The sequence below is a fragment of the Vipera berus genome, assembly GCF_964194415.1.
Source record: "Vipera berus genome assembly, chromosome: 6".
In the NCBI taxonomy this organism is placed as follows: Eukaryota; Metazoa; Chordata; class Lepidosauria; order Squamata; family Viperidae; genus Vipera; species Vipera berus.
This window is the reverse complement of record NC_138208.1, coordinates 9,788,822-9,815,680: the sequence shown is the minus strand read 5'-3', so window position 1 is coordinate 9,815,680 and position 26,859 is coordinate 9,788,822. Positions and strand designations below refer to the sequence as shown.

At 43.0% G+C, this 26,859-nt stretch overlaps 1 protein-coding gene across 1 annotated transcript in view; it reads left to right on the top strand.

The window, feature by feature from the left end:
• The window catches only part of FRMD4A (FERM domain containing 4A), a gene marked incomplete at its 5' end in the record, with an annotated part of 236,139 nt that overhangs the window by 197,074 nt on the left and 12,206 nt on the right, over positions 1–26,859 (top strand). Inside the window, 6 exons of the mRNA XM_081331240.1 lie at positions 12,643–12,776; positions 18,484–18,606; positions 22,100–22,328; positions 24,039–24,095; positions 25,099–25,336; positions 26,495–26,656. Coding sequence (XP_081187366.1) covers positions 12,643–12,776; positions 18,484–18,606; positions 22,100–22,328; positions 24,039–24,095; positions 25,099–25,336; positions 26,495–26,656 — 943 coding nt within the window. The remainder of the gene's footprint in view (positions 1–12,642; positions 12,777–18,483; positions 18,607–22,099; positions 22,329–24,038; positions 24,096–25,098; positions 25,337–26,494; positions 26,657–26,859) is intronic.

Sequence of the window (26,859 nt, the reverse complement as noted above, 5' to 3'; positions counted from 1 at the left end):
GAATCTGCTCTGTTTTTGATTAGAATTTGGAGATTCCCTCTGGAGTTTGGTGCCCAAGTTAGATCCTCAGCCCAGAAAATCCATGTTTTGTGTATCAGTGGGAAGAAAACTAAACATTTACTCTATCTCTCAGAAATATAATTGAAAGGGGAAGGAACAGTGTGTTCCTTTTTGAAGAACAATTAATGGCCATAAACCTTGGTCAATCAATTTTGGTTTTAGTAAGTCCTTTGTTATTCCATGCCCAGGATATCTCCACAGTGTTCTTTTTTTAAAAAAGAAAGAAAGAAAGAAAGAAAGAAAGAAAGAAAGAAAGAAAGAAAGAAAGAAAGAAAGAAAGAAAGAAAGAAAGAAAGAAAGAAAGAAAGAAAGAAAGAAAGAAAGAAAGAAAAAAGAAAGAAAGAAAGAAAGAAAAACATTAAAACACAAAGCCTAAATATTCTAAGCTTTGCATAATTGAAGCAATTATTTAAAAATGGGAGGATCAATTTCATAATGCACTGACATAGCAACCCATAGGTAAAGGTAAAGGTTCCCCCGCACATGCGTGCTAGTCGTTTCCAACTCTAGGGGCCGGTGCTCATCTCCGTTTCAAAGCCGAAGAGCCAGCGCTTGTCCGAGGACGTCTCCGTGGTCATGTGGCTGGCATGACTAGACGCCAAAGGTGCACGGAACACTGTTACCTTCCCACCGTAGTGGTCCCTATTTTTCTACTTGCATTTTTACGGGCTTTCAAACTACTAGGTTGGCAGAAGCTGGGACGAGTAACCCATAGCAGTGTGTAAAGACAGAGGTCTCTGACCCAGGAGAAGAAACGATATCTGTCGCAAACTTCAGCCTCACATTCTTTCAAGCTTTATAAACTTGGCTTTGTAGCTAATATTCAGTCAATCTCCTAGCTTCATCTCTAGAATAATACGAATTAACCAAGCACCCACTCAGCCATCACATGAGCAACATAAAAACCTCCAGTGTTGGACCACCCACAACTTCTGAAGGCAAGCCGTTCCACTGGTTAATGGTCCTCGCTGTTAGGAAGTTTCTCCTTAATTCCAGGTTGCTTCTCTCCTTGATTGGTTTCCATCTGTTGTTTCTTATCCTGCCTTCTGTTGCTTTGAAAAATAAGTTGACCCCTCTCTTCTTGGTGGTAGCCCTTCAAGTACTGGAAGACTACTATCATGTCCCCCCTCGTCCTTCTCCAGCGTTCTTCATATGTTTTAGTCTTACAATTACATTTCCTTTTGAAAAACATATGCTCCCCGATTTAGCAAGGATTCTGGGTGTGAAAAAAGGTTAGTTCTTGCCCAACTGATGTGGTTTGGAAATCTTCACACCTACTTGGTAAACTGGCTGAGGGCATGCTTTTATCCAAAGAGCTATGTCAGGACTATAGTTTGTAAGGCAAAATGCATACAAACCACGGATGGCTGATGGCTGAATTCTGGCATTGGTTTTGTTTTGTTTTTTTGTCTTCCCAAGATAAAAATTTTAAACAACCACTGACATCACTCTGCTGAACAGCTAATTCTCGCAGTACTGTATAATGGCTATATACGTTTACCATGCTGTATAATTGTAGCATTATTATTGTCCTTATCTTCTTTATTGTTGGTATGATGATGACGATGATCATCATCATCATCATTCTGTTGCTTTGCATGTTCAAATTCCTGTGTGCCTAATCACATTTGGCCAAATAAACTATTCTGTCTATGGAGATCCTCAGTCATCCAGTTTGTGATTGTCCCAAAGGTGTTTTTTCAAAAGGCAGTTGGACTTTTCTTTGTTTTTCTCTTGAAGACATTTCGCTTCTGACCCAAGAAGCTTCTTCAGTTCTGACTCTTTTGGTTCTTGGATGAGAAATGTCTTCAAGGGAAAACAAAAAACAAAAAAACCAAAGTCCGGTTGCCTTTTGAGAAAGCACCTTTGGGATATTCTGTTCTATAAAGCAGGGGTCTTCAAACTTGGCCCTTTTCTGACTCGTGGACTTCAACTCCCAGAATTCCTCAGCCAGGCACGCTGGCTGAGGAATTCTAGGAGTTGAAGTCCACGAGTCATGAAGGGGGCCCTAGTTCCCCCATGTTGGCTGAGGAATTCTGGGAGTTGAAGTCCAAAAGTCATAAAAGGGCCACGTTTGAAGACCCCTGCTATCGAATATTCTATTCTATCTTGAAGAATTCAGTTCTGCTCAACCAAGAGAGAAATATAATCGAGGCATTTCTGGAAACTGGGAGGAAACCTTTTGTGGTAACTAGGATACAAGGCCCACCACTAGTTGGCTCGTGTTTTGAAGTTATAAACATTGGAACACATTGTCTAAACAGGAAGGTCGAGATGTAAGAGGCATCAGCTGTTACTGTCGAGCTGTTGGCAACTCGCTCTTGTTCTGGATGGAGTGGAAAGCAGGAGATTAGACATGGGGAAGGCGGAGATGGAGCAGCTACCAGAGATGGAATATCTGCTTTGCTTCCAGAGATGGCAGTTGCAGGATGTTATTTCATAATCAGCCATAACTCTACCAAGTCTGGGTGGTGGGTTTCTCTGGGTAGTTGGGTGGCAGGAAATACTTGGTGTTGGTGATATTATGGCAGATGGGTATCAGAAAGAAAGATCCTAGCCTAGACCTATGTTGTTGTTGTTTTTTAAATAATAATAATAATAAGTTGGAAGGGACCTTGGAGGTCATCTAGTCCAACCCCCTGCTCAGGCAGGAAACCCTATACCATTTCAGGCAAATGGCTGTCCAGTCTCTTCTTAAAAACCTCCAGGGTTGGAGCATTCACCACCTTTGGAGGCTGGTTGTTCCACTGATGTCCATGATTTCCAATTTCTGTGGAAATTCTCAATCGTCCTAGTCACGGGTGTCCTAAAGGTGTCTTTTTCCAAAAGGCATTTTTATTTGAAAATATTTTCCATTTTTATTTGAAAATATTTCACTTCTCATCTAAGTAGCTTCTAAGAAGCTTCTGCACCGGAGACAAATTCCGTGCATGTCCAATCACAGTTGGCCAATTAAGTATTCTGTTCTGTTCTGTTCTCTGTTCTATTCTTATTTATTCTATTCTATTCTATTCTATTCTATTCTATTCTATTCTATTCTATACTATTCTCTATTTTCTATTCTCTATTCTATTCTGTTGTATTCTATATTGCAATAGTTATTCTATTCTATTCTATTCTATTCTATTCTATTCTATTCTATTCTATTCTATTCTATTCTATTCTATTCTATTCTATTCTATTCTATTCTATTCTATTCTATTCTATTCTATTCCACTCCACTCCATTCCACTCCACTCCACTCCACTCCATTAATGATCATTGACCAGTTAGCTCAAAATAACTTGCATTCCAGTTTGTTCTCCTTTGAAGCCTATGAAGAGAAGTATTATTGTTTTTCTCTTCCTTCGGGTTCTCCAGGGGTGCCACAAACAATCTGTGGTTTGTTTGGAAGCTGATCGGTGCCTTTCGGTTTGTTTATTTTGACACACACACACACACACACACACACACACACACACATACACACACACCTACCTTTGATTGTTTAAACAAGATAAGTGAAGCCCAGGAAATGCCTTTAGGAATGCGGTATTTTGTTGATCGAATTCCAGACATTGATAAAGTTCACCTTAGCTGCCCTTTACCCCCCCCCCTCCAGGAGACTCTTATCTGGTAAAGCTCAGTCCTGTTATTGGTCACTTATTAGATTTTTATCCTGACTTTAGTTCAGGAACCCAAAATGGGATGTCTAATGTTTTCTCTTGTTTATTAACTTAAAATAAAGAGGACTGTTGAATGTCGAAAAGCAAAGGAAAACAATGCATCTCTATTATCATTGTTATTAAACTAAGGAAGGTGTAATTTAATGAAGAATTAGAGATTTGGAGGAAAATAACAAAGCAAAGGGACAGGGAAAATAAAGCCATAGGCCACAAACGTGATTTATGGGTCACACTTGTAAGCTACATAAAAAGAGACTGGGGCTTCCGTCATATGATGACAGCCTCCATCTTGATTTATTTATTTTTTTGACCCTCCTAGTCAAGAGAATCGCTGAAGTAATAGAATTAGGGCATGAAATGGAGTATTTCTTTCTCTCATGCTTTAAGCCATCCAGGAGGGAGATAGATCCTATTGCCTGAATATGAATAAAAACGGAATAACAGAGTTGCAAGGGACCTTAGAGGTCTTCTAGTCCAACCCCCTGCTCAAGCAGGAGACCTTGTACCATTCCAGACAAGTGGCTGTCCAGACTCTTCTAAAAAACCTCCAGGGTTGGAGCACCCACAGCTTCTGGAGGCAAGCCGTTCCACTGGTTAATTGTTCTCACTGTTAGAAAGTTTCTCCTTAGTTCCAGGTTGCTTCTCCCCTTGATTAGTTTCCATCCGTCCCTTCTTGTCCTGCCTTCGGGCGCTTTGGAGAATAGCTTGACTTCCTCTTCTTTGGGGCAGCCCCTGAGATATTGGAACACGGCTAACATGTCCCCCCCTCGTCCTTCTCTTCATTAGACTAGACCAGGGATAGGCAACCTTGGCTCTTTTATGACTCATGGACTTCAACTCCCAGAATTCCTGAGACAGCATAGCTGTCTCAAGAATTCTGGGAGTTGAGGTCCATGAGTCATAAAAGAGCCAAGGTTGCCTACCCCTGGACTAGACATACCCAATTCCAGCAACTGTTCCTGATATGTTTTAGCCTCCAGTCACCTAATCATCTTTGTTGCTCTTCTCTGTACTCTTTCTACAGTCTCAATATCTTTTTTACATCGTGGTGACACAGAAAGGAGGTAGTTCACAATTTCAATATGTGTTGTGTAAAGAAGGAGATCTTCAGCTAGTTCCTCCCATTTGTTTTTATGAATGAGCCAAGTAGGAAAATTTTGGATAGAAAGGGAGAGTTTCCTATCCAGATGTTCCATACTGGTGTGATTTCATGTCCTGTAGCATGTTTTTGTTTTCACTACAAGTTAAATAACTGCAGATGCCATATATTTGGGTTTTGGAGTTTTTTTTCTCCTGGTAGTAGAACTGTGCTAGGTTTCTGATCCTTGAAGTTGCCTTCTGTAGTTGCTTTTCCACTTCCACAATCTCCATTTTTCAGCGCCGGTGACCAGAACTGTAGACAGTTTTTCACGTGTTGATCTCACTACCGGATTTTGATAGGACCTTCATTCATTGCCTCTTTTATTTTTTTTTCAATTCTTTATTAGGAAAGGGAAAAGCTATACTAAGCTGTCCAGCTTAGCACCCTGCCCGTGAAATGGGCGTTCAACTTGGGAATGTATACCAAGAAGTGGACACGGTGGCATAATTGAAGCTGTCACCTTGAATTCCTCAGCATTCAGACCATGACAACCTTTGTCCTTGTAGTTATTTGATCCAAAAGGATGTGGGGGTCCTTAATGCTCTCTGAGCTTGATTGTTTTCTTGCAGATGTTTCATTACCAAACTAGGGAACATCATCCGTATTAGTAGGGAGTGCGGTTTGTGGAGGAGAAGGACTGTGGGGTCCTGGGTGTTCTCTGACCTTGGTTGTTTTCTTGCAAACATTTCGTTACCAAACTAGGTAACATCATCAGTGCTTCAGTAGTAGGGAGTGGGTTTGCTCTCCTTTTATGTACTAGTACCGTAGTTGCCCTGTCAATGATGGTAGGAGTGAATTTGATGGTCTTGAATTGGGCTGTTGTTAGCTTGTTTGCCTGAGTTGATAGTGCCTCAATTGGGTTATTTTTTGCTGGTTGATTGTTGGTCTACTGTTAATCTTGGTGTTAATCTCCGCTCATCTGGATGTTGATTGCTAGCAAGGAGTTGTGTTGGTCTTTTTGTTTCCGTTTTAGCTTTTCTATTGTCTCTTTTGAATGGTATGTAGATATTGTTTATCTCTATGTGGCTGTTGATGACTGATGGGTCTGAATGCCAGGCTTCCAGGAATTCTCTAAAGTTTTTGGACTTGGCTTGGCTTAATGGATGCTCACAGTTTCCCAGTTGAAACTGTGGTCATGTATTGTCCTACTAATGTGTCTGCCATTTTGGTGAATCAATTTTAGCGAGGCTAATGTCATTTATTTATTTTTATTTCTGGAGTTGGGTAGAGCTAAATTGAACAGATGATAATAATTCTAACTTTGCCCCAAAAAGTCAGAATCTCCAGTCCAAGTTGGGAGAAATACAGCTGCTTCTTCTAGAAAAGGATTAGAATCTCGTCATCAAATTATTTAAATACACATACACACTGGACTGGATTCCCAGACACAAATCGACCCGTTGAATGACAGCGTGCATAATGGGGCATTAAAATTATTTCACACATTTTTGCCTTGGTGTAGATTCTGCAGGAAGAACCTCGTGGAGAACAATACAGTAGGGATGCAAATATGCAACCATCTGTTGCAAAAATGAGAGAATGGGGAACTTACTCAGAGTTTCCACCTCTGAAGTAATCTCTACAGTTTTAATGGCAGGTTTGGGTCAAGGCTAGGTAGACAAGAAGCCTCAATTAGTCTCATGAGATTTACACAAAGCAACTTCATCTTAAGCCTAAAAGAACATTTAACAAATATGGTATAAAACCCGAGTGAACATTTGCAGATAGTAACATTTATAATAAAAGGATTTGCCCAACTTTAATTATATCGCCAGTCGTATTTTAACCAGTGCCCTTCGTATAAAAAAGCTCCTACATAGTTGCATGAAAAAAAAAAGATATACAAGTGGTCCTTGACTTAACAACCACAATTCAGCCCCAAATTTCTGTCGCTAAGCCAGACAGTTGTTAAGTACGTTTTGCTCCATTTTATGATTTTTCTTGTTACTGTTGTTAAGGGAATTGCTGCAGTTGTTAAATTAGACACACGGTTGTTAAGTGAATTTGGTTTCCCTATGGACTTTGCTTGTTAGAAGGTTGCAAAAGGGGATCACTTGACCCCGAGACACTGCGACTGTCATAAAAGTGAGTCAGTTGCCAAGCGTCTGAATTTTGATCGTGTGATCATGGGGATGCTGCAAAGGTCATAAGTGTGAAAAATGATCCTAAGTCACCTCTTTCAGTGCTGTTGTAACTTCAAACAGTCACTAAATGAACTGCTGTAAGTCGAGGACTGCCTGTACAATATGTTGTGTCTTGGGCTAAAAGTAGCTTGAACTAAATGCAAAATAACTCACGATCAGCCCAATATCCCGAAGACCAACTTTGACAAAATTGCCCCAGCTGGTTGCACACATAGTTAAAATACTTTAGTACAGTTTTGGGGGAGGGGTTGTTTGCCAAGACAGGCCACTTAGATTTCAGCTGGCTGTAGGCATCCCGAGGGGAATTTCCTACTGGGTGTAAACCAGTGGGCGATCTTTTCTCTTTGCCAAAACTTGGACGTGAACTTCCTGAAACATGGGAAGCCTTTCGCTTGATGAACAACATCGGTTGTGCTGTCACCAAGGCGGCAGACAAGCACAAGAGAGAGAGAAATAATATGTATATCCTGTGCTGAGTAGGTCCAGATGGTCTCCTACCTCGCCCTTATCTTCACTCTTTGCTGTGAAGGAAATCCTATTTGTGAGTCAGAGTTGTAAGAGTCGTCGACTCCTTGTGACATTTCATTCTTCGGTGACCCCTTGAGGCAGTGAATCAGAGCTAGGCTGCCACCTCCAGAAACTCGACAAAGCTTTCCAGATTGATGTACCGCATTGTAAGGCCTTGGCTAGATCGCACTTTTGGAATCCTGCCTCCAGTTTTGGTCACCACAATATAAAAAGGATGTTGATGCTCTTAAAAAGACTGACAAAGAGCGTTAGGGGGCTGGAGGCTAAGACACACGGAGAACGGCTTCAGGAATTGAGTATGGCTAGACTAGCAAAAAGGGACGCGGTGGCTCAGTGGGTTAGGACGCTGAGCTTGTTGATCAGAAGATCGGCAGTTTGGCAGGTCGAATCCCGAGTGCCGCGTAACAGAGTGAGCGCCTGTTACTCGTCCCAGCTTCTGCCAACCTAGCAGTTCGAAAGCACGTAAAAATGCAAGTAGAAAAACAGGGACCACTACGGTGGGAAGGTAACAGCGTTCCGTGCGCCTTTGGCGTCTAGTCATGCCGGCCACATGACCACGGAGACGTCCTCGGACAAGCGCTGGCTCTTCGGCTTTGAAACGGAGATGAGCACCGGCCCCTAGAGTCGGAAACGACTAGCACGCATGTGCGGGGGAACCTTTACCTTTACCTTTTAGTCTAGTGAAAAGACAGATTAAGGGTGATATGATAGCTGTCTTCCAGTATCTGAAGGGCAGCCACAAAAAAGCGGGGGTCCACCTATTCTCCAAAGCGCCTGAAGGCAGGACAAGAAGCAACAGATGGAAACTCATCAAGGAGAGAAGCAACCTGGAACTAAGGAGGACTTTCCTGACAACTAGAACCATAAACCAGTGGAATGGCTTGCCTTTAGAAATTGTGGGTGCTGCACCACGGGAGGTTTTTAAGAGGAGACTGGACATTTGTCTGAAACAGTATGGGGTCTCCTGCTTGAGCAGGAGGTTGGACTAGAAGACCTCCAAGGTCCCTTCCAACTCTGTCATTCTGTTATTCAGTTAGGCTTTGGTTAGGAAGCTGACACGGTCAGCTAGAAATGTGCAAGGGATGCACCTGGATTGCTGCATTAATTGTGCGTGGGGGTGGTGGGATGTGTACAAAACACATCTTTAAACAACAACAGCTCCATTAAAGAGGCCACAGTGGGTTGCACATCTGGAGTTTTTAGTGATGTCATCTGGCTGATGCTGGGACATTTTCCTTCTTTCTGGGCTATTGTTCTGTCTTTTCCCCGGAGATATATTTCTTTCATCCAAGCCTCTCATCCTATCTGGCATTCTTTCTTCAGTAGCTGTTAGCTCTTACGAGGAGAGAGAGAGATCATAAAATCTACAGTGAAATTAGGGATTGGTTGATCTCAAAATGAGTGGCAAAAAACTTCTCTGTTTTAGGAAACTTTGGGGGGGGGAATATAAACATCAGTTTTCTTTAAGCAGAAAAATGAAGTTTATATTACAAATATTCCCCCCTTTAAATCTACCATATAGGTATATTGCTGTTTCTATCTCTGTCTCTCAATCTCTTTATCCTATCTATCTATCTATCTATCTATCTATCTATCTATCTATCTATCTATCTATCTATATTTACATCTAAATGTTCTTGTTCCTCATTTGACGAGCTGCAAACCAGTTGATAAGTAATGCCTTCAAATAAATCAAGACTATTAGAACAAATATACCAATTATTCTGTGTATTTTATAGCTGCATATGAACACAAGGTTTGACCGCCAGCCTTGTCCTGTTTGAGTTCATTTCTTTCAGATTCTTGGAAAGTTGTCATTTTACAAATCAAGTTAATACCATGAAGCCTCATCTATTTTTCAGAGTGAAAGGAACATGTTTTCCATCTAATCATCCCTAAAAAATAAAAATAAAATGGCAGACAACTATGGCTCAAATTTACTCAGGAATGCATCCAGACGTCTAAAAATGGAGGTGTAGGGAAGTCAGAGCAATGTTTCTCAACTTTGGGTGACTTTTAAGATGTGTGGAACTTCATTTCCCAGAATGTCCCAGCCAGCTGTTCTGGCTGGGAAATTCTGGGAGTTGAAATCCATTCCTCTGAAAGTTTCCAAGATTGAAAAACAGTAGCTTAGAGAATGAACTGACAGATCGAATTTTGTGAATGCCTACGGCCATTGATTTTTATTTTTTTTGTGAGTCCAAATGAGTCGTGCTATCCCACTCCTAATATGTCTTTGCAAGACAAAAAGATGCCTTCCCTCCAGTATTATAATATCATTAAGCCACTGTCAACTTAGGTGGGTGTTTTATTTTGAAATCCTTCTGTTGGGGAACCCTAACAGTGTCTGACAGACCGAAATTAAAAACTTCTGAATATGGAGTGGGAAGATGAAGAGGCTAGCAAAGAGTCAGAAGTATATTTAGAGCTGAACACATCAGCCCTGGTCAACTTCATCTTGCCGATGTCAGTTTGGCAGAGAGGTGCAAAACATTTTGATGTCAAAGGATCACAACTCCACATTGCTGAATTCTGACCTTCCTGGAGAAGACTGCTGATGTGCTTCCCGTTTTCCTGCTTCCTATTTTGAGCTTGCCGGAAGCATGGCTATCTCAAAGTGGAATGTGCCTATGTTTGCTTTAACCACGAAACGTTCGGCACAACTCGGAAAACCTAAAATAAAAAATGTTTTCTGTCAGGGAACGCGCCTCTGTCCTCCTTCAGGATTCTCGCATTCCTGTTGTGGGAATGCTTCAGGGCGCCAGTTTGTTTTCCGCATGGACCACACCCAACTAGAGTGTCCTCCTACACTCAGGACACCCCAGTTATGGAAACGCAACTTCACTTACAAGTCCTGTGTTCAAGGATCAGAAGAATAGAATAGAATAGAATAGAATAGAATAGAATAGAATAGAATGGAATGGAATGGAATGGAATGGAATGGAATGGAATGGAATGAGAAGAGAAGAGAATAGAATAGAATAGAATAGAATAGAATAGAATAGAATAGAATAGAATAGAATAGAATAGAATAGAATAGAATAGAATAGAATAGAATAGAATAGAATAGAATAACAGTTGGAAGGGACCTTGGAGGTCATCTAGTCTAATCCCCTGCCCAAGCAGGAGACCCTACCCCATTTCTGACAGATGGCAGTCCAGTCTCTTGAAAGCTTCCAGTGATGAAGCACCCACAACATCTGAAGGCAAACTGTTCCATTGGTTGATTGTTCTCACTGTCAGAAAATTTCTCCTTATTTCTAGGTTGAGTCTCTCCTTGATCAGTTTCCATCCTTTATTCCTTATCTGGCCTTCAGGTGCTTTGGAAAATAGCTACACACACACACACACTGCGTGGTATGTGACAGGTGGAGATTGCTGCTGTAAACCCAGTTTGAGTCAAGAGCCTTGGAGGCTTGTGACCGGCGGAATGCCAAAAAAATTATATGAGATACAGCTGCAGACTCCTAACCCTGCTTAGCCAAACTTCCTGATGAGAAATTGTAAAAGAGCAAGTTATTATGGTTGGCCTGCTTTAGGAGCGTCCCTGTCTATGATATATCTTAGCTTGCAGATGTCTGATCTTGCACGATCCACGGTCTTCCAGCCTCGTTTATTTTAAGATCGGTGCAGATTGAGAATATCTTCTCCTAGTAATCCACTTACGATGAATGGGTGATGAACCGTTATAACTCAGGATGATATTATCCATTCAATTACTCTTGGCGGTTCCATGAGCCAGTGGAATCCACATCTTCCAATTTTGCAATGCTTCTTTGAGTTGTTCTATGCCAGGCGTCTTCAAACTTGGCCCTTTTATGACTTGCGGACTTCAACTCCACAAGTTGAAAGAGCCAAGTTTGAAGACCCCTGTTCTATGGTCTGGCTGGTGTCGGCTTTGGTGGTATCCAGCCCACCGTGCTCTTTGGCAGCCTGGTTTCCTTTTACGGCTAACTCTTCCTAGCTTTCTCCAATGAATTCCCTTGCATGACATGGCCAAAATAAGCGGGATGCAGTTTTTGTGGTTTTTGCTTTCGACGGCATGTCTGGTGTTTAACCATATTTCTCCTAAAATACGACCGGGTTTTATATTAATTTTTGCTCCAAAAGACGCATTGGGGCTTATTTTCAGGTGATGCCTTATTTTTTCCCCCACGTACGACAATCTACCTTTATTCAAATAAATAATGTCGATGATACGATTTATTTATGTTTAATTACGTATTAAGATTATTGTTTTATAATTCAATACGTCCGTCGTGTGTTGCAACGGACGAACTAAATCCCTCCATCTGGCTGATGACCTTAACTGGGGCTTATTTGGGGGGTGGGGCTTATATTACGAGCATCCTGAAAAATCAGGTTTGGGCTTAATTTTCCGGTTGAGTCATTTTATGGGAAATATGGTAGGCATTCCAGTATTTGCTTGTTAGTCACCTTTGCTGTCCAAAGGAGACACGGGAGTCTTCTCCAGCACCAGAGCTCAAATGAGTGGATGCAATACAGCACACTAAAAAGCCGAGACATCACCCTGCCAACAAAAGTGCGTATAGTCAAGGCTATGGTCTTCCCAGTTGCAATGTATGGCTGTGTATGTTGGACCATAAAAAAGGCTGAGCGCCAAAGCATTGAGGCCTTTGAACTATGGTGCTGGAGAAGATTCCTGTGAGTCCCTTGGACTGCAAGGCGATCAAACCGGTCAGTCCTAGAGGAGATCAACCCTGACTGCTCTTTAGAAGGCCAGATCCTGAAGTTGAAACTCAAATACTTTGGCCACCTAATGAGAAGGAAGGACTCACTGGAGAAGAGCCTAATGCTAGGAAAGGTTGAGGGCAAGAGAAGAAGGGGACGACAGAGAATGAGGTGGCTGGATGGAGTCACTGAAGCAGGAGGCGTGAGCTTAAAGGGACTCCAGAAGATGGTAGAGGACAGGAAGGCCTGAAGGAACGTTGTCTATAGGGTCGCGGTGGGCCGGACACGACTTCCCAACTAACAACAACAATAGCTGTCCAGTTTGGTTGTCCCGCTTCTCGTCCGGAAGCAGCCATCCACCTGGCTGCAGACACATGCCAACTTCCCTAATGCCCTCTTTGTTCCCCAACAGGTTCTCAAGAGTCCGACAGTTCTCAGTCTGCCAAAAAAGACATGCTGGCTGCCTTAAAATCCAGACAAGAAGCCCTGGAAGAGACCCTCCGGCAGCGCCTGGAGGAGCTGAAGAAGCTGTGTCTCCGGGAAGCGGTAGGTGGCGGCAGCAGAGATGCTCCTCCCTTTGGAAGAGTTTCCTGAAAACGATCCTGATCTGAACCACAGATGAAAAAAATAAGGGTGATAGGAAAATAGGGAAGGGGGCAGAGAGGTGTAGAGCCTTGGTGGAGCAGTGGGCTAATGCCTCCTTAAGTAACACCAGCTGCCTGCAATTAGTGTAGGTTCGCGTCCCACCAGGCTCAAGGTTGACTCAGCCTTCCATCCTTCCGAGGTAGGTAAAATGAGGACCCAGATTGTTGGGGGCAATAAGCTGACTTTGTAATAATGTCGCTTGGGGGGAGGGGGCGAAAGCCCTAATAAGCAGGCATATACATAGAATGAAGGCTACTGCTAAGCACATTTGATTTGTGCTTTAGATTGTAAGCCGCCCTGAGTCTTCGGAGAAGGGCGGGATATAAATGGGATTTTTTTAAAAAAAGTTACGGGGAAGGAAAGTAAGAGGGAAAGAAAGGGAAGGAAGGGGAAAGAAAAGAAAGAAAAGAAAAGAGGGAAGGAAAGGAAGAGGGGAAGGAAGAGGAAAGGAAGGAAAGGAAAGAAGTAAAGGAAGAGGGAAGGAAGAGGAAAAGAAGGAAAGAAAGGGAAGGAAAAGAAAAGAGGGAAGGAAAGGAAGGAACGAAGGAAAGGAAGAGGGGAAGAAAGGAAAGAAAGGAAGAGGGAAGGGAAGGAAGAGGGAAAAAGGGAAGGAAGAGGAAAGGAAAAGAAAAGAGGGAAGGAAGAGGAAAGGAAGAGGGAAGGGAAGGGAAGGAAGAGGAAAGAAAGGGAAGGAAGAAGAAAAGAAAAGGGAAGGGAAGGAAGAGGGAAGAGAAGGAAATGAAGACGGAAGGAAAGGAAACAAAAGATCCAATTTTTTTCAGCGTGATAACTACAAAACAAAATTACAACCTCAATATTTTAACTTCACCAATTTAACAAATACTAGCCATTTCTATAAGGGACGCGGTGGCTCAGTGGGTTAGGACGCTGAGCTTGTCGATCAGAAGGTGGGCAGTTTGGCGAGTCGAATCCCGAGTGCCGTGTAACAGAGTGAGCGCCTGTTACTCGTCCCAGCTTCTGCCAACCTAGCAGTTCGAAAGCACGTAAAAATGCAAGTAGAAAAATAGGGACCACTATGGTGGGAAGGTAACAGCGTTCCGTGCGCCTTTGGCGTCTAGTCATGCCAGCCACATGACCACAGAGACGTCCTCGGACAAGCGCTGGCTCTTCGGCTTTGAAACGGAGATGAGCACCGGCCCCTAGAGTCGGAAACGACTAGCACGCATGTGCGGGGGAACCTTTACCTTTACCTTTAGCCATTTCTATAACAACCAACTGTACTAATCAGCAAAACTCAGTGCCATGGGGGTTTTTTTCCTGTCCCAAGCACGGATGATGTTGGGTCATGAAATGTCTGTAAGAAAACAACCAATCTCAAGAGAGCACCAAGGATCCCACAGTCCTCCTCCTCCTCCTCGCAAAGCCCTACTCTCTTCAAGCACTGATGATGTTCCCTAGTTGGGTCATGAAATGTCTGCAAGACAACCATCAAACTCAGTGAGCACCAAGGACCCCACACTTCTAATCTTATCCTTAAGGAGCAAGATATAGGCAGTTGTACCCAAGAAAGCCTTTCATAGGATATGGATATTATTCCTAATTCCCTCTGTTACCGCTATCGAACAGTTTGAGTAAAATAAAATAAGTCAGCCCTTCCTCTCGAGAAGATAAAAGAATGAACCAGCTTGGGAATCCCTTGACTATTGAGTTAAATTAAAAATTAAAAAATATAGTGTCGGAGAGGAGGCATTTAGCCCCACCCTTGCGTTCAGCCTGGCTCATATCCTACAAATAGGGAGGCTAAAGGCCAGATCTGATTCTTAATGCTCTCCAGGCCAGAATTTAATTGAAGTGGATCCAGTTTTATTTGCTGGTCGCAGATGAGTATGCCATTTTTTATTATTATTATTATTATTTATCTGATTTACACCCCGCCTTTCTCCTGAAGGGACCAACAGGTGAGCAACTGCAGGTTCTGCTTGAGTTAAAACAGAAAGCAAAATTGCTTAGGCTGACCACATGGAAAAACAGTTAGATCCTTAATTAAATATGCATTTCACTTAAGTTGCAGTCATTAAATTTTATTACACTTGCAGACCAATGCAATTAGGAGGTTATTTATGTTTCGTTTAAATGGCTGTGTGGACAATTTAGATTCTGCTACAGCAGGAAACTCAGCAAGTTCTCTGCCTTATGAAAATGAGATCTATCTGTCTCATCTCACCTAATTTTTTCCTGAAAAAGGGAAAAAGCAGCAAGGATAAGCCAGCTCCTGATTCCTGAGGATCTTCTTTAGTCTCTGTTCCTTCTGAGTTTTCCATGGACTACGTTTTCCATTACTGGTTGCAGGTAGTCCTTGACTTATGACCGCAATGGAGCCCAAAATTTCTGTCGCTAAGCAAGACAGTTATTAAGTGAATTTTGCCCCATTTTACGACCTTTCTTGTCTCAGCTGTTACTGTAAGTGAATCACTGAAGTTGTTAAATTAGTACAGTGTTCCCCAGCCTTGGGAACTTTAAGGCAGGTGGACTTCAACTCCCAGAATTCCCCAGGCAGCTGGCTGAGGAATTCTGGGAGTTGAAGTCCACCTGCCTTGAAAGTTGCCAGAGTTGGGGAAACACTGAATTAGTAACATGGTTGTTAAGTGAATCTGGCTTCCCCATTCACGTGGCTTGTCAGAAGGTCGCAAAATGGATCACATGACCCCGGGACACTGCGACCGTCATAAATACAAGTCAGCGTATGCCAAGCGTCTGAATTTTGATCACCTGACCACGGGGACGCCGCAACGGCCGTAAGTGTGAAAAACGGCCCTAAAGTCACTTTTTCCAGTGCCGTTTGTAACTTCGAAGGGTCACTAAATGAACTGTCGTAAGTCGAGGACTACCTGAATTCTCTCTTTCAAGCAGGGTTTGATATTCCCCAGAGGCCGAATTCCGTACCTGGGATGCAGTTCCGATGCTTGGTGCACCTTTAAACTCAACACTTATCGAAAACCAGGATCCTTTGTTTTTGCCTAAATCCTTCCTAGGGACGCGGTGGCTCAGTGGGTTAGGACGCTGAGCTTGTCGATCAGAAGGTCGGCAGTTTGGCGGGTCGAATCCCGAGTGCCGCGTAGCAGAGTGAGCGCCTGTTACTCATCCCAGCTTCTGCCAACCTAGCAGTTCGAAAGCACGTAAAAATGCAAGTAGAAAAATAGGGACCACTACGGTGGGAAGGTAACAGCGTTCCGTGCGCCTTTGGCGTCTAGTCATGCCGGCCACATGACCACGGAGACGTCCTCGGACAAGCGCTGGCTCTTCGGCTTTGAAACGGAGATGAGCACCGGCCCCTAGAGTCGGAAACGACTAGCACGCATGTGCGGGGGAACCTTTACCTTTACCTTTAAATCCTTCCTAGCTCTGAGCAAAACAACGGATGGAAAAAAAAAACATGGATGTCAGCAGAAATGCTTGACCAGTTGAACCTCACGAGGTCATTTCTTTTCTTTTTCTTTCTTTTTTTTTTTTGAAGTCCTCCTTGGGTTGGACAGTATGACGGTGTGAGTTAGGGGTAAGAGGTTAGCAGAGGTCACCCAAAGGGGATGCCTTAACATTTTTGCTTAAACGACCTCCCCCTCGTAACATGCAAGTAAATCAATCCTCCTCTGATATTGCTGTAAGCTTCTCTTGTTAGTCTGCCATAAATCACTCCGAGACATCGATTTTCCTGTGGGAATTGCTGGCTGAGTAAGGGGCAATTAAGTCTGGCCCCCAACTATTTGCAACAGTCAAGCATCGGGTTTCTGCAGGCTTCAGTTTGTTACCAGCTCTGCTTAAATTACAGGAGCCTGGCTGCTAACAAGCCATGCATGCATTGATTCACTCCCCTCTGCATCGTTTAAAAGATGGGAGCCCTCGCAGGATTAATTATTTACTCACGACTGGCCCAATAATCTTGGGTGTGTGTTTTCAAAATTGGAAACAGTGCACGTGTAAGGACTTCAGCTCCTTTGAATGTCTTCATTTTAGATCAATAGAACTAAATCAGAATAGAGCCGGAAGGGACCCTTGCAGGTTATTTAGTCCAACCCCCTGCTCAGGCAGGAGACCCTGTACCATTTCAGACAAATGGCTGTCTAGTCTCTTCTTAAAAACTTCCAGTGATGGAGCACCTACAACATCTGAAGGCAAGTCATTCCACTGATTAATTGTTAGGAAGTTTCCCCTTAATTCCAGGTTGCTTCTCTCCATGGTTAGTTTCCATCCATTGTTTCTTGTCTTGCCTTCTGATGCCTTTGGAAAATAGGTTCCCCCCCCCTTCTTTGTGGCAGTTCCACAAATATTGGAAGATTGCTATTACGTCACCCCTGGTCCTTCTTTTCATTAAAGTAGACATACCCAGTTCCTGCACTCTTTCTTCGTATGTCTTAGTCGCCCGGTCTTTAATCATCTTAGTTGCTCTTCTCTGCACTTTTTCCAAAGTCTCAACATCTTTTTTGGAATTTGGTGACCAGAACTGGATGCAGTATTCCAGATGCGGTCTTTCTAAGGATTTAATGAAATGGTACTAATACTTCAGGTGATTTGTATTCTGTGCCTCTGTTCATACAACTTGAAAGAATATTGTTATATTTGTTAACACAAATGATGATAGTATAGAAAAACTTTCAAGTGGAAATATGTACTATCACCCACAATGGAAAAACATGGGTTTGGTTGAGATGGCAATGTAAACTGTTTTAAACTGAGAGATTTTAATGGGTTCTCTTTCTATTCGCCAGCTTGGCACTCTAGTAAATGATTCATTTCTCGTAGAAGAAGTGGTTGGCATCTCTGTAGTGTTCTCATAATACACCAGCCTGGTCTTTGGCCTTTTTTCTTCTGATCCTGCCCAAGCTAGCGCTGTGCCAACATAATTTGGAATGTAGCGCTTGACCAAATCAGACATAATGCCAATTGTTTTACATTGAATGAAACAGGACATAGCAAACAAATTTATGAAGCCTATTGTTTCACGAGAGTGGCTTTACACAAATTGCTTGAGAGTGTTAGGAAAGATATAAATTATTTTGAAAGTATAAAGTAGATGTAAATTTCTAGAAATCGTACATCAACCATCGCTTCTGGGGCTGCAAAGGATCGATTTAGACCAAGAGTGAGTCAAGAATGGAAGAGCTAGATTTAAATTTGACAGGCAGATAAACAGGTGAGTAAATAGATAGGAGAGAGAGAGAAAGAGACATGGAGAAGGAGGGAAGGAAGGAAAGGAAGGAAGGAAGGAAGGAAGGAAGGAAGGAAGGAAGGAAGGAAGGAAGGAAGGAAGGAAGGAAGGAAAATGTATTCAGAATTAGAGTTTATTACAGTTGGATCTTTAAATTAGGAGTTTAAGTCAAGCACAAAGGGGTGGATCTTTGATCATTTAGTTACAACCATCCTTTTGACTTTTGGAACACAACTCTGCCCCCACCACAGGAAGGACTGCAATACCTTAGAACTGGGTGAGAAGGTTAACGCCATATTCTTTTTCCTCTTTCACAAATTACCTCAGTGAATTCCTGAAGGATACCAGGATGGATTCAAGGTTGTTGAGCTTGTTAACGTCCATTTGAGGCAGGTTCAGAGAGAGCCCCGCTAATTAACTTGTGTCTTTGCTGTGTGATTTCAGGAACTTACTGGAAAATTGCCGAGGGAGTATCCCCTCAACCCAGGGGAGGAGCCCCCAATTGTGAGAAGAAGAATTGGTACTTCTTTTAAACTGGATGAACAGAGAATGCTACCCAAGGGAGAGGTAATGATCCACTTTGTGTTACACTGTCCAAATGTTTGGTTACTACCAGGGTCTGGAAAATCCAGTCATCATCTCAACTCTTCTTTTTATGTCCTCCTTTCATCTCCCTATTTATTACCATACTAAGAGTTCGTATTGTCTGGTGAGGGAGACCAAGCTGACATGAAAACCCACACCAAAAAGAGATCCTGTTGATCGACCTATCAACAGTTCTTGGAGGTCAAGCTCACCTCCTATTGCTGTTGGCTGAAGGACCAGCCTAACCATCTACTATCCAGCTTTGTAGATGGCAGTTAGGAGAAGAAGTTCCTTGAGGCAGATGGATTTAGCAAACCTTCTCCCTACGTTGGTCAAATCTTGACTGTTCCAAAGGTGCTTTTCCAAAAGGCAACTGGACTTTCTTGGGCAATTTTTTTTTCCTTGACGATATTTCACTTCTCATCCAAGACGTTTCTTCAGTTCTCCAGAAGCTTTTTCAAGAAAGAAAAAAAAACTCTCAAGAAAGTCCATTTACCTTTTGGAAAAGCACCTTTGGGACAATCGTGACCTGAATGATTGAGACTTTCCATAGACATTTAACCTTGCTTTTAATTTTACTCTTTCAGCGAGGCACTGCTTGGGTTATTCTTAATCAGCCTAATCCTTAAAAATGCAGCAGATGAGCTAACCAACATGGAATAGATGGGTCTTGCTGTGCTTGTATTTTTTTTTTTTAAAAACCTCCCTTTTTATGACACTCTAAATCAGGGGTGTCAAACTGCTGGGGACACTTCATGAAGAAACTGCACCCACCCCATTGCTGGCAGTGGGGAAAAAGCTCCGATATGTCAAGTTACCTGAAGTCATCAGTTTGACATGTCTGCTGTAAATCGCTTAATTCAGGGTAGAGTCAGGGTGACTAGATGGAGCTGAGCATTTACTGGCCGGATGCCCTTCCTGGTGCCTATGCAGAGTTTGCAGCAAATAAATTTTTTTGTGTGCCTTGGAGGCATGCTTGTATTAAAAAGAATTGCATATAAAGAGCTGAGTCACTGACAATCACATCTGCTATTGTAAATGTGTTCTGGATTTTCAATCTGCTAGAGAATTCCCTTTGAAGGTGTCCCCAATGCCTGCATTAAGGACATTAAAGCTCCTTCTCCTGGACTGGGATGCACATCAATTAAAAAGATATGAAAGAAGTTTAGGCTTATATTGTAGACCTGCCTTTTTAAGACTTCAGACATCCAGTTCTCTCTCTCTCTCTTTCTCTCTCTCTCTCTCTCCCTCCCTCCCTCCCTCCCTCTCTTTCTCTGCACCTAAAACTGGGATTGTAAGTGGGATTGTAACAAACTCATATCCATTCTTGCAGAATCACAGAAAGCTGATTGTTGTTACCTTTTCTTTGCTTGGAACTAGGCAACGGTTGTAAAGCTTTTTAAAGCTCTTTTAGAAGTTTTCAGTCTCTTAGAACAGGGGTGTGAACTTCATCCACAGTTCAAAGATCAAATGCACTTTTTAAAAAACAAAGCTTGAGTGGTGGTGCTTTTAATCCTTCGCTTTCAGCGGAGGAGGGAGGAGAGCAAAAGTGTAGGAGTGGATGGGAAGGAGAAAAGCAGATCAAGCTCTAACATTTATGTATTGTGTGAAATGCATATTTAATCAGCTCGCTGTTGACAGAGATTATAAAACCTTCAAAGCGAAACTTTTAAGCACGCACAAATAACAGCCTTTGGGCCAATGGCAACAAGAGAAGAGCTATAGTTACAGACTTAAAATAGTGCTGAGTCATCCTAAAAGCATCAAAAGAGCTTTTTGAGATGAGCCAAGGACAGCCATATTACCTTGATGAAGGATGAAGTCAAATCAGCTCCTTCTGTTCACGTGCAGGTGGATAAACCGAAATAAGAAATTTCTCTTCGATGTGCAAAAATTAGTTTCTAGGATTCCAAAACCCACAGTGTGATTAGGAATGAGTGATCATTCCTAATCAAGGAGAGAAGCAACCTGGAACTAAGGAGAAATTTCCTAATAGTGAAAACAATCAGCCAGTGGAACAGCTTGCCTCCAGAAGTTGTGGGTGCTCCAACACTGGAGGGTTTTAAGAAGAGATTGGTCAGCTATATCTTTGAAATGATACAGGGTTTCCTGCTTGAGCAGGGGTTGGACTAGAAGACCTCACAGGTCCCTTCCAACTATGTTATTCTGGATAGAAGCCGACTTGATTTTTAATAGGATCAGTTTCTTGGTGGTTTCACATATTTTTGTGTTTCCAGTCTAATTTCAAGATGGCCTAGGACAGGGGTAGGCAACCTTGGCTCTTTTATGACTTGTGGACTTCAACTCCCAGAATTCCTGAGCCAGCCACGCTGAGGGAAAAGGGAGAGGTTTCCAAGCTGAGCCATGCTGGCTCAGGAATTCTGGGAGTGGAAGTCCACGAGTCATAAAAGAGCCAAGGTTGCCTACCCCTGGCAGAGGAGGAAAACTGAGGTAACATCTGGAAATACTGTTGTAAGGGTGGTGAACCCCTAACAGGTAGTCCTGTTTGACCAGGATTTTACCAAACAGTAAGATGCCTTTCACATAAGTAGCATCCCTACTTACTATTCAGTCAGATTGGTGATGTAGGTAAGACCTTCTTCCAGAAAATCGGGCAAATTATCAAGACATAAGGGGTCCCTGGTGGTCTCTGAGCTTGCTTGTTTTTCATTACCCAAACTAGGTAACATCATCAGTGCTCAAGACATAAAAGGTCACTCAGTACAACTTTGATCTGATATTAGTGGAACATCTAATGAAGAAAGTGGGGAAATAACTCTTCTTCAATCTTTTTGCTATGGCTGTCCTTAGAAAGCTCTGAAGACATGATCAATATAGCCTGACCTTCCAGCTTGTTTCTGTAACATGTCTTCATTACATGTATTGTTTAGTTAGTGCTCCAAAAATGTTGAGAATTGGAAGCGTATCATAGAAGGAAAAATCTAGGAATATTAAGACCATAAAGCCCAGGACATGGACCTACATACTACCCCAGAAACACGTAAGAAGAACCCATGGCTGAGGATTGAGGTTATTTTTCCATGCTAGCACTGTTCCTCCCTTAGATAATGGCGATCCTAGCAAATTTAGTAGTCACAATTTAGCCACTTCTGGAGCAGCCTCAGACCTGGGCCTAGAAACAAAGCTCCTAACTAACTTACTGCAAACTGAGTCGCATAGCTTGCTAAGTTGAGCCTGGGTAGAAATATTTGGCCTGGTGATTACTTTCAACCCTGACGTCCAAGGTCTTTAGGTACGGGAGATGAAGTAACTTGAGCTGTAGGATGGTGATATAGCTTCACCGAAAAGTTCAACTTCCGTGGTGGGTGGCAGTCGTAATTTTTTTTCCCGTCGATCCATATTTTTCTTTTGATCCAGTGTTGATTCACTGGACGGGATGCCAGTCCAGTAAAACTAGCTCAGTGGCAGACCTTGAGACACGTTGACCATTGACACTTCTTTCCCGTCGGGACAGGAAGCTGAGCTGGAACGCTTGGAAAGAGAATTTGCCATTCAGTCCCAGATCACTGAAGCGGCTCGGCGCCTGGCCAGCGAGCCCAATGTCAGCAAGAAGCTGAAAAAACAGAGGAAGACGTCTTACCTGAATGCGCTGAAGAAGCTCCAGGAGATTGAAAATTCCATCAACGAGTACCGTATCAGATCTGGGAAGAAGCCCACCCAGAGAGCTTCGCTGATCATAGATGGTAAAGACAATTGACCTGTGATATTTTTTCCTTAGATGGGATGGGGTTTAGAGGTTGGTTGATTTCATGGGTCTTCTAGGTTGCTTGAAGAAATAACGGAGAAACCCTATTTGGAGTTATGGAAGCCCACCAGGTGACCATCTCATGTCCATGGCCCAGAACCTCTTCAACTCCTCCTCTGCAACTAGTCACTTGAGTATTAAATTCGGGAAAGTGATAAAGGAAACACGGCTCAAGTGCAATTACTGATTGCAAGTCTGCATTTTTGTGCGAAGCAGATTTGCAATCTCACACCCGCAGCCCCAGAGAAAAATGGGAATGGGAGAAACAAAGCCACGAATGGGATTTTACTGAGCTTAACATCCCTCAGAACTGAAAGATTCCAGTGGAAGAACATTTTTTTGACCAGCAAGTTTGCTCTAAGAGTTGTTGTAATTATAACATGGGCTAAGAGGAGTTTACAACACACACAGAAATGCCGATGATAAGTATATACTTAAATTTTGGACCCTGCAAAATTTTGTTTAAGATCCCCAGTTAAAAGGACCACGGATTTACAAAGCTGTTAAGGATACGGGGAGTCCTTGACTTACAACCACAATTGGAACTTCCATTGCTAAGAGAGGTGGTCATTAAGTGACCATGCCTTATTTTAAGACCTTTTTTGGCCATGGTTCTGTAAGTGCATCATCACATTAAAGTGAACCACATTAAACATTAAACAAATCTGGATTCCCCCACGGGACTTTGCTTGTCAGAAACCTTCTGGAAAGGTCATAAAGGTGACCTGGGATGCTGTAACCATCATAAATACATGCTGGTTGCCCAGCACAGATTTTGATTAACTTGACTGCAGCATCACCACAATAATCATAAGAGCGACATCTGATCGTAAATTACTTTCTTCAATGCCTGGTAAGTTTGAACAGTTGTTATCAGTGCCTCATAAATTCGAACAGTCACTAAACAAATGGTCCTAAGTCGAGGTACACCTGTGGTCAAATTAATGATAAATCAGTGGCTATTTATCCCCAACAAACTTCATTGTTTAGGGCAGGGGTAGGCAACCTTGGCTGTTTTATGACTTGTGGACTTCAACTCCCAGAATTCCTGAGCCAGCCACGCTGAGGGAAAAGGGAGAGGTTTCCAAACTGAGCCATGCTGGCTCAGGAATTCTGGGAGTTGAAGTCCATGAGTCATAAAAGAGCCAAGGTTGCCTACCCCTGGCCTAGGCCTAGGCCGCTTTATGACTTGTGGACTTCAACTCCCAAAATTCCTGAGCCAGCCACGCTGAGGGAAAAGGGAGAGGTTTCCAAGCTGAGCCATGCTGGCTCAGGAATTCTGGGAATTGAAGTCCATGAGTCATAAAAGAGCCAAGGTTGCCTTCCCCTGGTTTAGGGACAACAGTCAAGCTTTTGTCTGCATGTCCTGCCTATGCATTTTGTGGAAGCATTTGTAGATGAGAAATAGCGTGCTGGAGAAGCCATGAAGAATAGGTGGCCTTCCAGCCTTGCTGTCCCATGTCTGCTAGACTCCCTGGCTGGGTAGTTGGGAGTTGTAGTACTGCAACATCCAGAGATCGCCCATCTTTCTGCTAATGGGATGGCTCTGAAGAAAGATAGTACTGCTTTCATTATCTGATTTCTGGAATACCAGCGCCGATCCACTTCCTCGTTGACGGGATCCTCTCTATGTCTCTTGGCTTCCTAGATGGAAACATTGCCAGTGAAGATAGCTCCCTCTCAGATGCTCTTGTCCTGGAGGATGGTACGTAAAGGGCTTTTGAGTCTTATTGTCTTCCGCGTTTGATAAGTACACAGCTATTTCAAATTTTTGCAAAAGGCAGTGGCAGAACAAAAGAATAGAGTATCTTTATTTCCAAGCACTACTTACCAGTGCTGGTCTAAATGATATTGGTCCAGTGATCGTAATGGACCAGCTCTGTCACCCGTTTTGGTGTGAACTGTATCTTGAGTTTGGTTGTAGGAAGTAGAGCAGAAGCTTTTTTGCTAATCACCTATTAGTAGGGGGTTAGTATTTGTCTTCCTTAGTTTTAGGTATATCATGAAAATATAGGAAGGAGGCTACTTGGAGCTGAGTTCATTTTAAAAAATACCCCAGTATTTCAAGTATTTTTCCTATCTACTTTAATTGGCTGGTCGTCTTGCTTGTAATGTCATTTTTCAAAAAAAAGATTTTAGCTTTTAATTTGCGTGTCACTGGGGTGGGAGTCTTTTTTTTTTAATCCCAAATCATGACTTCCTTATTTTAGTTCATCCGGAAGATGGTATGTCCATATTTTATTTCTGCAGAGCGTGCCTCTTTCCGCCAAGCATCAAAACCCACCTAGGGACCTGGTGCCATTAAATGTGTCTTTTTCTCCCATACTTTGCCCATTTGTGGGAGTTATAGCTTTAGGCTCCTTGCAACATGATGCTGACATTTGATAAAAAGAGGTGCCTTGATGGCTGTCAAGTAATTAAACCAAAGAGTTAAGATGAACTTCAGATGGGCTTAAAATGTTCTCTTCTTGAAGGAGAAGAGATGGCAGAACCAGGGGGGGCGGAGTCAAGAGAGCCATCAGCCTGGAATCCTTATATAGCCACAAACAAACTAAACCCAATTCCCCTTGAGTGCTATTGGCCCTTATCTAATTCTAACTAGGTGCTAACTGTTAGTTGAGAAGATTTCTGTGGGTAGACTTTTTTGATCGATCCTTCATGTGTGGACCTGTCCTTCATGCCTCACCCTTCTTCTCCTTCCATTCCAGAAGACTGCCCTGTTACCAGCACAATATCCCCTTTACAGTCCCCTCACAAAGGGCTTCCTCCTCGGCCCCCCTTGCACAACAGGCCTCCCCCTCCACAGTCTCTGGAGGGTCTCCGGCAAATGCACTATCACAGGAATGACTATGACAAATCCCCCATTAAGCCCAAGATGTGGAGTGAGTCTTCCTTGGATGAACCTTACGAGAAGGTGAAGAAGCGTTCTTCTCACAGCCACTCCAGGTGAGTCCAGAGCAGGAGATGCGGTCCTTCCACCTGTCATTGGAGGACTTTACAGTACTCTTGCAGAAATAAAGCAAAGGTTTGCCAGCACATTCCAGGGGCGCGTGTAAAATTAGGCATTAATGTGCCAATGGACATTCCGTAAAGCTGCTGCATAAATTTCTCAGAATAACAGAGTTGGAAGGGACCTTGGGGGTCTTCTAGTCCAACCCCCTGCTCAAGCAAGAGCCTCGTATCGTTTCAGACAAATGGTTGTCCAATCTCTGTTTTTTAAACCCCCCCACTGTTGAAGCACCCACAATTTCTGGAGGCAACCTGTTCCACTGGTTAATTATTCTCACTCGCAGGAAATTTCTCCTTAGTTCTAGGTTGCTTCTCTCCTTGATTAGTTTCCATCCGTTGTTTCTTGTCCTGCCTTCAGGGGCTTTGGAGAATAGCTTGACTCCCTCTTCTTTGTGGCAGCCCCTGAGATATTGGAAGACTGCTCTCATGCTCTCAGGACTAGGGATGACATGATAGCAGTCTTCCAGTAGTCAAGGAACTGTCACAGAGAAGAGAGGATGACTTATTCTCCAAAGCACCAGATGGCAGGACAAGAAGCAACAGGTAGAAGATCATTAAAGACAGATCCAACATAGAAATAAGGAGAAATTTCCTGACAGTGAGAACAGTTAATCAGTGGAACAGCTTGCCTCCAGATGTTGTGGGTGCTCCATAACTGGAGATTTTCAAGAAGAGACCATACAGCCATTTGTCCAGAATGGATTAGGGTTTCCTTGCTTGAGCAGAGGGTTGGACTAGAAGACCTCACGGCCCTTTTCAACCCTGTGTTCCTATGTTATTCTAAGGCATGATTGCACCAATCTGCCCTAGCTGGTGATGTTCTCCATCCGACTACTTGGCTGGCCACATTCCTTTCCTTTGACTGTCCCAGTCTGGTTACCCTTGAATGATCGGGAACTTGTCATCCCAAGACACTTGAAGAGAGTTACATGGGAGAAAACTCTTGTAACAGCTGTTGGGATGATACTTGAAAAAATCTAAAATTTGCTACTACCTGAAGGTTCCATGTGCATAGGTAGAGATTGTGCCCATTTAGCGGCATGTGTAAAATAAAGAGTGTGTTTTGAATTCTTTGTTGTCTTCTGTTTGCATTAGTCACAAGCGGTTTCCCAGTACTGGAAGTTGTGTGGAAGGTGGAGGAAGCAACTCTCTTCAGAACAGCCCAGTGAGGAATCTTCCCCATTGGAACACTCAATCCAGCATGCCATCCACACCAGATCTACGGGTACGCAGTCCACATTATGTCCATTCCACCAGGTGAGTCCTTTCGTCCCAAAGTTTTCCTCTCTTTTAATTCTTCTGTTGGACTCCTGGCCGTAAACTCTTTTAATCAGGGTTAAGAGAAACATATAGGGACGCGGTGGCTCAGTGGGTTAGGACGCTGAGCTTGTCGATCAGAAGGTCGGCAGTTTGGCGGGTCGAATCCTGAGTGCCGCGTAACAGAGTGAGCGCCTGTTACT